At 36.9% G+C, this 15,752-nt stretch overlaps 1 protein-coding gene across 4 annotated transcripts in view; it reads right to left on the minus strand.

Annotated features, from left to right (window-relative positions):
- Positions 1-15,752, minus strand: part of APBA1 (amyloid beta precursor protein binding family A member 1) — an 89,873-nt gene that overhangs the window by 18,304 nt on the left and 55,817 nt on the right. For all 4 annotated transcript variants that reach the window (XM_071729844.1, XM_071729842.1, XM_071729841.1 and 1 more), the window contains 3 exons: positions 9,753-9,854; positions 6,365-6,404; positions 2,892-3,037 (listed from right to left, as the gene is read on the minus strand). In XM_071729844.1, coding sequence (XP_071585945.1) covers positions 2,892-3,037; positions 6,365-6,404; positions 9,753-9,854 — 288 coding nt within the window. The remainder of the gene's footprint in view (positions 1-2,891; positions 3,038-6,364; positions 6,405-9,752; positions 9,855-15,752) is intronic.

A 15,752-nucleotide genomic window follows, 5' to 3' on the forward strand; every position in this document is an offset into this window, starting at 1 on the left:
AATCTATTCATCCCACTTAACCTCCACAAAAAAGTGAATGCCCAGATCATACCGAGTAATCAAAACATACAGAATATTAAACTGTTTTTATATTTGGGTTCTTCTATTTTAAATTACATTCAGTAATTAAATCCTTTGTTATGTAAAACTTTTCAAACCTGCCACACATCTCAAATCTGCTGATTAAAATATAAAAACTGCAGTTAATTGTTAGTCTATGTATGAAATATAACAGAGCTGCTGTGAACTGTAACCATGAGCATCAATTTTTCAATTTACAAGTATTATGGATTCACTTCAAGTAAAATGTGAAAATATGTTTCTTTCTATGCTATCTGAAGAAATGAGACTACAGTCTGAAAATGATGAACTATTTCTGTTACTAAAACTACCTCCTAGCGGAAATATGAAATAACTACTTTTGGTTAATGCCTTCAAGGCAGTGAATCTGTTTCAACTTAGGTGGACTTCAGAGAGGTGAGTGCCAAGTGAGAAAACCCCCAAATCCTTCACTTTCAACTGAAGAAATACTTCTTGAAAGAAGCGGCATGGAGACTTTTTTTCCCAAATCTGTTGATATTCTAAATCAGTGAATATGTGATCTGAAGGCTCTGCTAAAAGAAGCATTATTGGGATTAAGAAATACGAAAGGAACACATTCATATGGAACGTATGTGTACGCATGGGGCTTTAAACAAAGCTCTTTCTCCCTCTTTAGTGCACTTAACTTTGAGTTGGCAGATTCGTAAAACCTCATTCTTAATTCATAACCTCTGTTTTCTTTAACCACGGAGAAATGCTTCACCTGCAACACCTATCAGTCTTTGCAAACAAACATGAGTAGAGCACCAGTATCACAGTCATTGTGTGAGCAATATTTCACACGCTTGGGATAAAGGCTATCCTATGCAGTGATGAATCTGATAGTGGGAACTCCATCTGCCTTAACAAATTTTTGACTTAAATAGTTTAGTTTTAATGACAATCAGCAACAAAACTAACCCTCATAAGCTAAAGACCCTGGTGTACAGAGAGCTATATCTACAGTGTCCCAGCTCCATCTAGAAGCAGAAAAGCAGTAACTGTAAGAGAAGCATACAATGGTATTGTGTGCCATGCAGTAAGCCAATGATTTTCTGAAATTTAGGATTTCAGAAAATTATACTCACAAGCCAGGGTTTTGCCAGGTCTACAATGTAACTATTTGAGCTCCCAGCCTGGGACTAATTTGCTACAATTGATAATATGCATACCTGATGATTAATATGTATGTACAGATTATGGGTTTTAAAAATGAAATGAGCTACACAGTTTTCTTCTGTTTTGAGACATAGCAATGCTGAGGCATAACTGAATCCTCAGAGAGAACTTCATTTTGTTGATGAATTTCTAGGAAATGCATACAGTAAGATTCTACACTCTTAATACCTCACAGACCTACTTGAATCAATTCTATTCCAGTTTTCTCTAACAGTCCCTTCAGATATTTTGTATTTTGTACTCCCATAGAAGCTTTACCTTCTAGATGCTATCTCCTGCCCAGTCCTCAAGTTCAGGCTCAAGGCTCAAGTTCAACTTCTGACACCAGTTTCCTATGAGAGCTGATGCTAGAATTTTCTTTCAACTTCCAGTGATATGTACTTTCTAGATCCAGCCTCTCTGGAGGCCTTACTTCCCTCCCCTTCTCTATCTCAAAATCAGTTTCCTATGCATTCAAATCAGACCACTTCTCTACCATGAGGCCAAGCATCAGGAAAGAACCCATGGGGGACTACTAAACAGTCAGTCACACCCTTACTTGCACCCAGACTAGGAAAGAAGCAGACTCTGTAAGGGAAAGTCTCCACTGTAGCTTCGGGAAGAAGTTACCAAGACCTGCTAGGGTTTGGAAGGCTGAATGAAAAATCACTTTTAACAGTGTCACTGAATCCAGAGTCTTCAGTGAAACACAGACAAAGCATTCTTTTTTAAAAGGCTCATTAGTTGCTTCAGTCTGTGGAAACTCCAACAGAGATGGCAGAAAATGCCTTATCTGTAATCGGAAGCTGCATTTGTGTCTCCTCTAATCACTGCCTTGTGTCAGTGATTTTAAAAAGGCAACGCTACAAGAACTTCTTTATTTGAACATCAGCAAAATTATGATTTCTTAAATTGTCCCAATGGTTATAATTGGAGCTACATTGTGAAAGTTTCATACACAGACCAAACTGAAAAACTGGAATGGAAAATGTTGGAAAGAATAGAATCAAGTAAGAATCATCAGCCGCCCTTGACAGACAGCGCTATCAGCCTCACTGATAACATGCTGTCTCTCTTCCTCTCTCTTTTTTACAATTGCTCACAGAGTCTGAGTTGGAATCCAAAATAAACTATACTAAGGAAGAACAAACAAATATTAAACTAAGGAGAAGTTTCAGGTAAGAATTTAGCTGAACTAGCAGAAGATGAAGGTGCGTGCCTACCACTCAGTCACGTATGGCAGTGGGAATATTGCAGCATTCTCTATGACCCAGCAATACTTCACCCACACACCTCAATTTCAGTTGACAATGTCATCATTGTGTAATATATCATATTCTGTAATACAACAGCACGCCCATTGCTTGTCACAGCCCATACAGAAATTGGTGGGTATTTCTGTTTTCCAAAGAAACCAAACCAAACCCAATTCTATTCCATATTACTATGGGCAATTAAAATGGTCTGGTAACTTTTTCTTGTTTCAAAAGCAACTTTAAACATGCAACTTTTTTTGGAAGAAAGAAAGATGCAGCACTTAACCTTTCTGAAACCACAGATAACCCCACAAGAAAAAAAAAAAGCATACATAAGAAGTTCGTATCTGCCACCTCAAAGCACCCACATGAGAAGCAGAAGAAATTACTCCTCACCTTGATCCTGCTGACAGCTTCCTGAGCCTGCATCATTCTCACATTCTTGGAGGGAGTTTTATCAGAAAGGAGTTGAGTTGAGCCAAGGTAATTGGCAGCAAAAATTATTCCATCGATTAAGTCTTCAGGATCGCAAGGTCCGGGAACTGTAACACAGGAAAGCAATCACTGAAGAAGCTAAACTATGGAAAAACAGCAACATTCTGACAACTTCAGCCTGTACCTGATGGCTGCAAATCCTCCTCTGAAATACTTCAGTTCAGCACAATAATATGGCAAGCAGAACTTTCAAAGGGACAAAACACCAAGCAAATGCTCTCAGCATCTCCACAGAAAAAGCTGTAATTGTTAATCCATCCTGTCTCTCACATTAGCTCCTTCTTTTCTGAGCAGGGATCACCCTGGAGCAAAATAATCTCTGGGAGTTTTCACTGTTATGCAGGGAGAGACACAGTTACTCAGCTCATCCCTCAGCCTACAAAACCAGCCTTGCAATCCCAGGACCAGCAGTCAAACAGAACAAGGAAAGGTGAAATTTAATGACAGCCATCAGCTCACTTGTGTGCTGCCTGCAGTTAGTACAAGAGGCAGAGGAGTCTTCCCAGGAATGCTTTACAGGTACAATCATAGAATCATAGAATCATAGAATTGGCTGGGTTGGAAGGGACCTCAAAGATCATCAAGTCCAACCCTTGATCCACTACCGCTGCAGTTACCAGACCATGGCACTGAGTGCCACATCCAGTCTCTTTTTAAATATCTCCAGGGATGGAGAATCCACTACTTCCCAGGGCAGCCCATTCCAATGCCTGATCACCCTCTCAGTAAATATTCCCCCCATCACTGAGAGGACTAGCTGCCCAACTAATCAAAGTACTTTTATGCCATAGAACTTTAAAAAAGCCATTCTTGGTCTCAACAAAGAGAGGTCTCAACAGAGTTAAATAAAAATGTTCTTAAATACCCAGAGCACGGGTTCTCCTCGTGGCTAAACAACTCCCTTTGTCCTACAGATTCTTAATGACCATCCAATGACCTTCCACATCAACTTCTGTGGAAAGTCAGAAGGTGGTGTTCAGTGCTTTACAATGCAAATCCTAACTGAGCAGCGTTTGTGATCTGTAAATTTTTTGGTGTTTGGTGATCATTCCTAAAAATTGTAGAAGCAAAAATGTTGCATTTTAACACCTTGCTGTACGTAAAAATTGTCATGATCCAAAAGTGAGGTTGTTTAACCTAAGGGGCTCCTTGTTTCCTTAAAAGTAAGGACAACAATTGGTGTTCAAGGCAAGTGAAAATGGAAATCATCTTGAAGAATGGTAATGGTGCAAGTGTCCATTTTCACCATCAAAATAATAAACTTTTTAGGTTTGCTTTTGTGTGTGTGTGTGTGTGTGTGTGTGTCTAAGAACAAAGCAAAAACCCTAAAATATCAGAAGGAAGTTTTTATAAGTTCAAGGGTTATTTTGTGATATAGTTATGAGGCTACAAGTTTAACATTACTCAGAATGCAAATTTTGTTCTAATTATAACAGAAGAGATTAACAACTACTGAGAATAAGCATGGATAACCGTGGCCCCCCAACATGCGAGACATTATTAAGATTAAAGTAACAAAAAGTAAGAGCTGAAGATATATACCACGCTGAAACTATACACACATACAGAAGTAGATTTATAAATCTTATGAGCAAGCTTGCCTTTCTGTTTTCTTTAAATAATAAAATTTATGACTAGCAATTTTAAGGTGCACATCTTCAGTGTGCAGAATTGATTCAGATAATATATATGGAAATCTCTCAAAAAGAAGAACAAGCAACTTTCCCTAAGGAAATCTTTCCATTATGGAAAATTATGTGTATGAAAGTACTGCACACTCTTCCACCCCTGGAACCATCCAGCATTTTAAGTATTTCCATTTGTTACTCTATGCCAAGGCCTTTTCACCAGTTCCACCACGTGACTATAGAGGGTACAAACCCCTATATAGTATGTAACTATATATATATATATATAAAGTATATATAGTATAAAGTATAAAGTATAGTATAAAGTGTATATATATGTATTATATAATATACACAAAATGGGTACAAAACTCTTTATAGTACAGTTTCTGATCAAAACACAAAACCCACAAATACAGGCCAACAAAGGTACAGATAAGACTCCCAGAAAGAAGCATATTAAAGCCAAAAAAAGGTTATGTGCTATATTTTCACCAGAGAAACAGCACTGCTTTTTACATTTATTACATTTGATAATTAAATTATTATCTGAATGAAAGTGTAATATAGGTGCTATCAAGTTTTTCTTGGACTGCCAATGCATAAAAATGAAAAATTCCATTTTTTAAGGAATTTTGAAGCAGACCAAGCTCTAAGAAAATTTTAGTTTACAGCTTTTAGTTTACAGCATTTTTAAGAAAATAAGGAATATTTAAGAGAGGGCTTGATAGACAGGGCTACCATGGCGAGATGAATTTACATTCAGAGAAAAATCCTTAATTGCTGCAAAATTCCAAAGCTCAGCTAGTTTCCAAATTATATGTAAAGTTTACATTAGCTGACATTAGCTCCAGCCACATATTCCATAATATAGAGTTCACACACTGAAAACTAAAGCAATGATCAATCTGTAGAGAATGATCACGTCATTGTTTAAATGCAGCACACTGTAAAGCAATCCAAGAAGTTTCAAAACAGTCTAAATGATGTATCCATCAACATATTTCTGGCATTTCATCAAGCATATGGAACGACTACCACGTGGGGAACAAAACCCAAATGAAACTTCAAATTTTCTGCTTCTCTCATGCCCATAATGGAATAGATGGGTTCCACAGCATGCAGTCCTGTACACACGATGCCAACCCGTACAAAAATTAACAGCAGTGCATGTAGCAGATAACCTGCTTTTTCCTATTGTTCTGAATAAATTCAGCACTCTTACAAATGCAACCTTAACTCTTAAGACTCTTAAGAAGACTGAAGATGCAGTGCACATTTCCTCTTGCAGGCCAGCCAATTAATCTTATTTATTCAATAATGCTAATTAATCTATCTGAGATTGCATTAAGCCTGCCAATTGAATTCAGTGCTAAAGATAACACTACAATCTTCTTGCCTACACATGTTCATGTGTTTTCCTTGTCTACATGTTCATGTGTTGTGTCAATATCACTAAAAACTAGTAGTGTTTTAAGTGTTTTATGCTGATAAAAAAATGCAGAACTGAGACAGAAGCTGTGAATAAAACACTAATAAAAAAAAAGCTCCACATTTTTAACTTCTGAAAAAGCATAGTAGAATTTAGCTCAGACTCCAGATTGGACACATTTTAACTTGAATCACTATACCCAACCCTAGCAGCTGCTCTACTCAGAAAAAAAAAAAAAAAAAAATTTACACATTATAAATATTGGAGGTTTTTGGATATGAAAAACACATTTAGAAATTGTAGAACTATCTTACCTTCAACATAGGTTGGAAATGAAGCCAAGCTTTTTCTGGACTGTAATTAAGACAAAAAGGATTTCAAACAGAACAGAGCATGCACATACACACATTAAAATTTTCTTCACGCCAAAAAAAAAAAAAAGTAAATCAGTCATTGCTATAACAAAAGAAGATCACAATTAAGATTCACTATTATATTTAACATTTCGAAATTCTAAGCAACTACTAGGGTTAGATTCAATACACTTTGTTTGTGTTTTCAGCAGGCTACATGCTAGGTCCAGTTTTCAGTTACCAAAGCATCTTAACCATCTACCAATAGGTGCTCTACTTTCATTAATCAAGAAGTATGCTGGAAAATACTTTTTATCAAAGACTCAGGATCTTCCAAGTACAAAGAAATACATGCAGAAATATATTAAATGACACCACATGGTTATTATTCATGACTGAAACCAGCTCTGTCAGTTATTCATTGACAAAAACTCAATTATTCATTAGCCAAAATCTGTTATTTCATTAGGACAAACGTATCTAATATACCCCTCACATTAGATGTAGCTCTCACATTTATACAGCCTACAAAAAGGTTTTTAAATGTTAGCAGGTTAGCTTGCAACCTGTAGTCAATAACACCTCACCACCAACTATATTTAAACTCCATAGAGCACAAAACCACATCTGGTAGGTTCGATTTCATCACAGGCTAACTAACTGGGAAAAAAAAATCCTGACCTGCATATGCTAATAAGCAGTCCAAAGTACTGCTTTCTTACTTCCAGCTGCAATTTCATGTGAAAGATTCTGTGGCTAACACTTTAAACACCTGAAAGCTACAGTTTTTAGTGAGTAAGACTCATCGTTTTGTTACAATCAATAATGTAAACCACACAGGAAATTTTATCAAAGAAAATTCTGTGTGGTGATGCATAAATGGTAACAGGTATACTGAAGTATCTGCTGCTATTATACATGCTACAGGTAAGAATTTGGGCTAATCCAAGGATTACAAAACTAATAAATCTACAAGTGATTGTATTAGCTTCGTCAATTACTTTAACTTTTCTTTAACTTCAACGAATTTAACTCCTCCACTGACTGCTTAGTATCATTTTATTAAAAGAAAACATACATAAGAATAATATGTTAAACCTTAGACAATTACCAGGCAATGTACATTGAAAGATATGCCAAATTATTTTCCTTTACAATAGGTAAGTTACTTGGTGCTGTGTACCAGTGCAAAACCAGGTAAACTGGGAAACTTATGTGACAGGTTGAGTGACTAACCCCAGGGAGTCTTTTCCATTGTAGCAAATGGAATATGGGTGCAAAAAGTTATATTTTTCAATCAATGATGCTTGTCTTGCTACAGAATAAAACAACTTGAGAAATAAAAGCAAAAGGTACATGACAAAGACAGCAGAGTCTGCACAATCTTTAAGTTCTTGTTCCTTATAAAAAAGATGAGGTTGTACTGCAAAACCAATAAAGCTCTCCATCAGAGACTGTACCAGTACAAATAAACAGTACAAAAAAAAAAAAAAAACAAACCAAAAACCAGCCCATAAACTGTGATCTCCTGCTGCCAAAGCATTTAAGCTGCTGTGGGGACACTGACACACCTTTTTACATGTGAGGGTCTTTCATCTCTTCAGATGACTATTTTCACAGGACCACACACCCATCCAGACTCCCTGTTGTTTGCAATTGCTGCTGGTGTATGTAGTATGAAGAGGGAGATTCTACCACTGGACTCTGAAAAATCCCCTGGAGGACAAATCCCCTACCTGCCAGAGACAGCTCATGCATATAAATGTTCTTTTCAAAGTTTTGGTTTTTTTTTTAAATTATAAACAGATGAACAACATCTGCAGTTACAGATTTGGCACCTATCCAGCAATCTGACTAGCTGATGCAACTTCTCAGGGCAGAGTGGTGTAATCTGTCATCAGATATACTTCTATTGCAAAAAAACCACACACAAAATTACGTTTTTTGTCTTTGTTATCTAGGTTGACAAACATTCTACTATGAGTACTGGAATAGTGAAGTGACAGGTAGAATTACCAATAGGAGGAAACCTACACCTTTTAATTTTACATAGACATGAATAATGAAATATCAAGGCAATTAATATTTAATTACTCTTGTTGATCTCATTGCAGCCTAGTATTATATAATTCATGCTTTTTTAAGAAGTCTTTACTAAGACCTAAAAGTCATTCCCAAAAGTTAAGAGGCTGCATCACCACTGATATTTTCTCCCTTTGGATAAGCTTGTTGATATTTAAATCTGCTACAAATTAAGATATATATGAAGTCACAAAAATCCGTACTGCAGAAAGCTAAAGGCTTTAAAAAGCTAACAAGAAAGCAGATGAAAATTTAATGCATAATCTGTTGTTGAAGTCTTTAGCACATGAGAAATTGTGATTTTCTAAAGTTTTTTTAAACCTTACATTATTTTCTAAAGGCAAATAGAGACTGGTAGAATTACATCATTACAAGTTTTTTTTACCACTTGATAATAACAGGGGAAAAAAGAAAGAATGGATTACAATTAGTGCTCCAATTTTTATCAGTATTTCCAGTTACAGTAGAATAGTTTTTTTCATTGTGGAAGATAACTTAGACATTGATCTCAGTAACAATATGATATCCTGTTAGACTAGTTTCTAGACTTTTTTGGAGTTAAAAAACCATAAGCAAATAAATGTAATATTTTTCTGCTTACAGAGCCAGCCACATTCTGTGCTAATCTAAATATTTTTTATGCCTTCTTATTTTATGTTGGTGGAACCACCACAGTGTAAAAAGCTGCCAGGTGAGGAAAACAAAAAAAGAAAAGAAAAGAAGGAAAGGGGGAAAAAACCCAAAGAAAGTAAGTATTTAGCTTCATTTTGGAGAATCTAGAGTCAGAACTGAATTCTGACTGTAAATCACTGGCAGATCAGTTTCTACAGTGACAAAATATTAAGCAGCATAAATAATTACCTAATAAACTTAATCTATGTAATTTTTCATCTGGGTAAGAATTATTTCTTCCTTTGATTAGAAGACATTCTGCATGGTAAAAAAGAAAAAGGCTTCTTCCTTTTGTCTCTAATACAGAGGTGACGTTGGCTGCTTGGTAAATCAATACCTCCCAAGCTTATTAAATAAACCTAGTGGCAGCTGAGCACAGAGTTAGAAATGCCTTGGTGAGCAGTTTAGAGAATGTTAGAAATTCAGTCAGACAGCCAGGCAAGAACAAGGGAAAGGACCTACAAATCAGCTTTTTGAGTTTGTTGTACCACTGGAAGAAGAGGAGAGGGTTGCACTGGTACAAGGGCAACAAGGAAAATAAAAAGGCATAAACAGCATGAACAAGACTGCAGCTCTTAGAAAGATTTCACTCTACCTCTTTATTAGTGGAGCCCTCTGCTGTACTGCAGGCATCCTGGTGATGTTGCCTACTCGACGATTCAGCGCCCCGAGGTGAAGAGGAATCTGGAGATGGAGACTAGACATGGCAAAAAAGTTAATTCATAATCTGAGTGACCAATGTAGATTTCTCCTTTCATATTTTTTTCTAACTTGACAGTGGAATTAAGAGATAAGATGAAAAAAGGAAAGAAAGAAAAAAACCAGACAACCACTTTTAAAATGCTGAAACTCTTGCTCTTTGACATATTGATCACAGACCAGTGTTTCAGTGTACGTACTGTTCGCAGCTGATCATTTTTAAAACTTCCTGTGTTTGCTTTTCAGCAGTGTACAAAATTAAGCAAATGGAAAATAAAAAGCTGTATTTGCTGGCAGGCAACACTCAAGCATAATGTCATTGAAATGTCTTTTTGCATGGTGAATAGAGAGAGGGTTGTCTGACATCAGCATTGTCCAACTACTCATAATTACTGTCACCAAAATATTTCACAGTTTGTGCTATGATCTCAGTACAATACGTGCTCTTTAGATCAAATTTCCTCATTTTATTCCCTTTACCACAAACAGTTCAGTGGAGAAACTCCAGTCATGTTCTTGTCATTCATGACTGTCCAGAAAGTTATTGCAGAAAAACAAAGGGAACAGCACAGAAAAGCAGTATCATGGAATACCTGGAGCTATGTGATCTGTGTGTAAAGATCTCGGTAAAAGGGAAAAAAAATTCTTTGGAAAAGTGCATTCTAATCATAGGCAACTTCAAATGGATACTGGTGACACTAAAAAGCTCTAGCAAGATACCCGACGTCAGAACAGAGGAAACTGTATGGAGGTACAACACAAGAACACATAATGTGGAATTAATGGAGATGATCAAACTGAAAGAGTGTAACACTGAGTTTTGTGAAACAGAATGCAAAAAAAAAAGCACAGATACAGAACAAGAAAAAAAAAATCTCCTTCTCTTTATCTTCATTGTTTTGAAGGGTCTTAGATACTTACTAAATATTAGAACTATAGTTAAAAAATAAAGGCTTCAAAAAATCCAAAACATAATTCCTTATACAGATACATCCTGGGTAAAAGAGCAGTCCTTGCATCTTCCTTTATTTTGAATCTCAGCTGCAGGGCAAAACGAGATGCAGCTGTGAGATGGTGCCTATAGGGCTGGCATGGGCAAGCACTGCCAGACTGAAGGGCTGCTCACTGGCACCCACACAGGGGCTATGGGAGGAATAGAGGCTCCCCTGAGCTGCCGTGTAACCACCAGAGTTGTGGTGTCACAGGGACTCAGATGCACAAACCCCAACTCCTACTCACTTAAGAAAGTGTCTGCATAGTGTTCACAGTCTCAGTAGCTACACAGTATTTCTCCATTAGGATTAAATACAAAATGTGCCTAATACTATCAGCCTAATAAGGGCATTGTAGGGTTAAATAGTAAACAAAGAAACAAAAGTAAAGCATATTATATTTTAGCATCAAATGTATCCACCAAAAAAAGGTGTTTAAAATGCTTGAAAGCTCTCATACTCATACACTAAAATGACAACAATAAATGATTTAATTTAAACCAGTTGGTTGTGGACATTAAGAAATTTTGCACCATTTAAAATATATTACCACTTACTCCAATAGCACTATAAATACATTTACTCAGCTACTGTTATCTACAAAATACTAGAATTAAGCAACCAACAAATAGTTGTGCTCTGCTTGAGTGTTTGCTCAAATTTTTCTGGGAAAATAAATACCAAAATTAACAAATCTTAACAACAAACACCCTTCAAACTTCACTACATGACAGGAGAGCTCTTCCCAAAAATATTTGTACAAAAAAGTTCAGTCTTCTGAAGAATAAACATTCAGTTCTCTTCTGCAACAAAATTAATTTTCAGAGTTATATCAAGGAAAGAAAGCAGCCACAGCAATAACAAGAAATATTAGATACACCACAGTGGACAGACAACTTGCACAGCTGCTCAAAACACAACTGAAATCCAAAGTAAATGCTCAGTGACTACTTTGTTTTTTGTTAACAAAACCACTCTTAGAAGCCTGATCAAAATGCTGTTAGAACAAACACAGTAAGTTCATGTGAAGCAGGCTGTGACTACATAGACAGGTCCACCAATGGAATTACAAGCTGTTTACTGATGTGCAGTAATAAAAAAATAAAAATAAAAATAAATTTAAAAAAGTACCAGTTACCCCATTTATCCTCTTGAACATCTACTTACATGTTTCTTACGATACTCAACCTGGTACATCCAAAAATTCTCCATCTCTATTTTAGCTTGCGTTTTTTGACTCCGACATGCAACCCCCTGCACCTAAGAAACCTCCCTTCCTGTTTTGCAGAGTTTAGTAACAGAACTAATCTGTAACAGGATAGGACTGTGTGGCTTCGTGTTGCATCTAACCTGTCCAGTCAGCCCAGCTGGACACTGAATATCCCATGAAAGCAAACATAGCTGACATGGAAACATCTTCAGATACTCTTGCCTTGTAAAAACAGTGTTGTTTTACCTGCTTTTAGCAGCAGCTGATCTGAAGGGTATAACCTAGTAGGACATGGCTACCATCACATACAAGGCTGGGACAGAGGGCATGAAATCAACACATACTTTGGAAATGCAAGAATCTCTTAAACAAAAGACCACTACTTACAGTATGGTAATGTCCACCTCCTGGCTTCCTGGTGGAGCAATGGCAAATAAAATTGCCTTGTATACTAGTTCAGAGGAGGCAACTGGATAAAGCAAGGCTCTAAATTTATTTTATTTTAGGGACAAAAAGTCCTTTGAGAAGTATGAATACATATTAGGCACAGGTCAAAGCACTGTGAAATACTCAGTTCTAATACACAGGCACAGTCAGATGCATAATTTCACAAGCACTATCCAGTGCAGCACATCTATGGCAGTAGATCTCTTAGGTTTCAGCACAACTTTGTTAAGGCAGAATATCTACTGTGATGTGAACTGATAAAATTCTAGTCACTAAAATCAGACTGAGATCATCAAGATATAATCATAGCTTTTAGATGGCATGAAGTACACATAAAAATGGAGTTGAAAGCTATATTTAACTTATGATGTAATGGCTCATCATTACTGGTTGTCTTTGTCTAAATTTGCTTTAACTATACTGTTCAAATTGGGGAATTGAAAAAGTAAAATCAACGCAGAACTACTGTACACATGCACATATACTCTGCATACAGCAAATGCACTTATTCATCAGTTTGCTGGCTGGTCCAGGACCCAGATAAGGTACTTGACAGTAATCAAGAAGATGTAGATAATGTCCTGTATGACAGTCTTAAGTACACAACACAGGAAGTATTTTGTATGTAGCTTAAGGTAATCTAGAGCAATGGATCACATGTGCTAGAGCAGTCTTGTAGAAGCACAGACCACCTGTATTTAAGGCCAAATGAAGTTTGGGGAGTCTCAGTTCAGTCAATCTCCCCCTGATCCAGCTGATGATACCCTAGAATGATGGAGCGTCCTGCCATTTGGTACCATCTGGGTAATGACTGACAATCCCATTTGAAAGATCTGACTGTCCACACACACCACACTATGCAAAAGCTCTGAATAAACCAGCTTCTTTAAAACAGGCACTCATGGTGTCCACAAAACACCATGGAGTTGTAATTCTACAGTAAAATACACTGAAGTTACAAAACCCAAGAATTTGATCTAAGCAGTAACTGTGTACCTCTATTAAAGTTTTTTAATAAAGACCCCTGCCTGTTACTGTCATACTAGCAAGCCTCAAATACAAAATAAAAGTATACCTAAGAATACCTAGAGGTTTAGCTCTGTCACAGAAGTCTGAATGAGCAAACAATAAATGTAACTGAGCCTGACAGGGAAAGAAGGTGCTTTATTTTGCCCATTTCAAAGTCTCTTGGCCACATGAATCAGTATCGGTTAACCACACAGCTCCACAGTTACACTTTGTGAGCTGATAACTTCTCTTTGAATGAAATCTTGGGCTGTACAGACTCTTGACTGCTTGTCACATCACACACACATGCTATGCAGGTAAGGTCTGGAGGCTGCCAGCACCACAGGGCTACTGGAAGCTGCTTCAGTGCTGGCTCTTTTATGTCTCTCAAGTATGGACCTTCTGAGCAGTACTTTCACTTGAATTTAAGTTTAAATGCAGCTTCATGTGTCAGTCTAAAAAATCAATGTGGATCACTTCTTTTCTTTCAAAAGACTTCCACCAGTACAGAAAGATCACCTGGAATTGCTGTCATCTTTCAACAATTAAAAAACATAACACAGAAAAAGGTATCAATGGGGTTATTTATCCACTTCTCACTGTACTTTAAAGGCTCATAACTCATCTGGTGAGTGTTCGTCTTCAAGCAGACTAACTGATAAATTTAAGACGATGAATCAGCACAGAGCTTTCTGCCCTGGATGTTAAAATGCATTTTGTTGTTGTCTTTTTCCAAATTATTTCAGTTCTGGAGTCTTTGGGGCATTCCTTTGTTGTAGGATATTGAGAGTGTGGTCTTGTATAGATGACAGAAATATAACCTGTACATTGTATGCACAACAAACAGTTTTAAAATGTCTGCTCAGAAAAAGAAAACAATATCCTATCAACATAAATTCATCTTTATTTAATTTCTTTTTCTTTCTCCTTTCCCCCCCCTTTGTTCATCTGTTACTGAAACACACTTAATTATTTAAAACAGTCTTCTCTATCGCCTTATTAATAATACACTGCTCTTGATGCGGAAAAAGTGAAGCAAATCTATCTCCATGAAAACACTTCATTCCTGGAGCTAAGAGAACTGAAAAAATCCTGCAACTGAGAAGAACTCAAGGATTCTTGAAATAAAAATGTAGGTAACCAAAAAGAACAGAGAAGCAAAACAGTGCATCTCTGTTCTGCTCTACCTGAAAGGTTTGTCTTCAGCTCTGATTTTTTTTAGTTCACAAATTCATGTACATGGTTTTATTATATTAGGGTTTATTCTAATATGCACCACTTCAAGTGTCTCCAGAAGATCAGAGACTGTGAAAGATGATTGGAAGGATTTGTAAAACTGAAGTCTTGGCACACAGCAAAAATCCATGCATGAAAGTAACAAAACTTGGCTTTCAGATCTATAACCCAGTGGATAACTGAATGGACTTCTGAAAAGGTCCATGGTTCTGAAATGGACAATTTCTCCCTCCAAACTGTCTACTCCTGGCTAGGGCAGAAGTGAAGTGTCTTCTCTGCACATGAGAGGACAGAAATACTCTTTGAATCCCAGTGAAAAAAATTTCCTCAAGCTTTTGTGTCTCTCAGTGCTTTTCTCAGCATGTCTCTGTAATTTCACAACCAAGCAAACCACTATTCTCAAAGCTCTACGACATTTGAAAGATCCTTCTTCCTCCGTACAGTTTATGTACCAGAATATTTAGCTGTATTCTGAGATAGACAAAAAAATATTCCCTTTTCTACTTGAACATGTGCTCATGTTTAAGTTCAGGTCAACAACCTGCAGATGTCTTCTATTTAGACTTTTAAACACCATTATTCCTGTGCAGAGGTAGTCTAGGTAATAACAGTAGGTTTACAGCAGAAAGGTTTCCTCTTCTGACAGAGGAAAATAACAGGCAAGAGCTACCTATGGCCTGCCCTTCCAGTGAGATACTGTGCACATCTAGAAGAACACATTTTCCTAAAGGGTATCCCTTTCCACCATTCTCAGACACATTTGTACCATCATCTCCGTGCTGGTCTCCAGCACATTTGAACATTTTTCACTCCAGTGAACAGATTCTCTCCTGTTTCACACTCAGAATATATGACGTTACCTACAGTTTCATTCAGTCTTTTCACTTGTGGGTCAGTTTCCTGATGTCAAATTATTGCAGCTTTGCAGCTCTAACTGCTATTGCATTTGAAAAAGATACCCTCACAAAGCCATATCTAAATGATGGTCTGCTTTTCTTTAAAG

Source organism: Heliangelus exortis, chromosome Z (assembly GCF_036169615.1).
Source record: "Heliangelus exortis chromosome Z, bHelExo1.hap1, whole genome shotgun sequence".
Taxonomy (NCBI): domain Eukaryota; kingdom Metazoa; phylum Chordata; class Aves; order Apodiformes; family Trochilidae; genus Heliangelus; species Heliangelus exortis.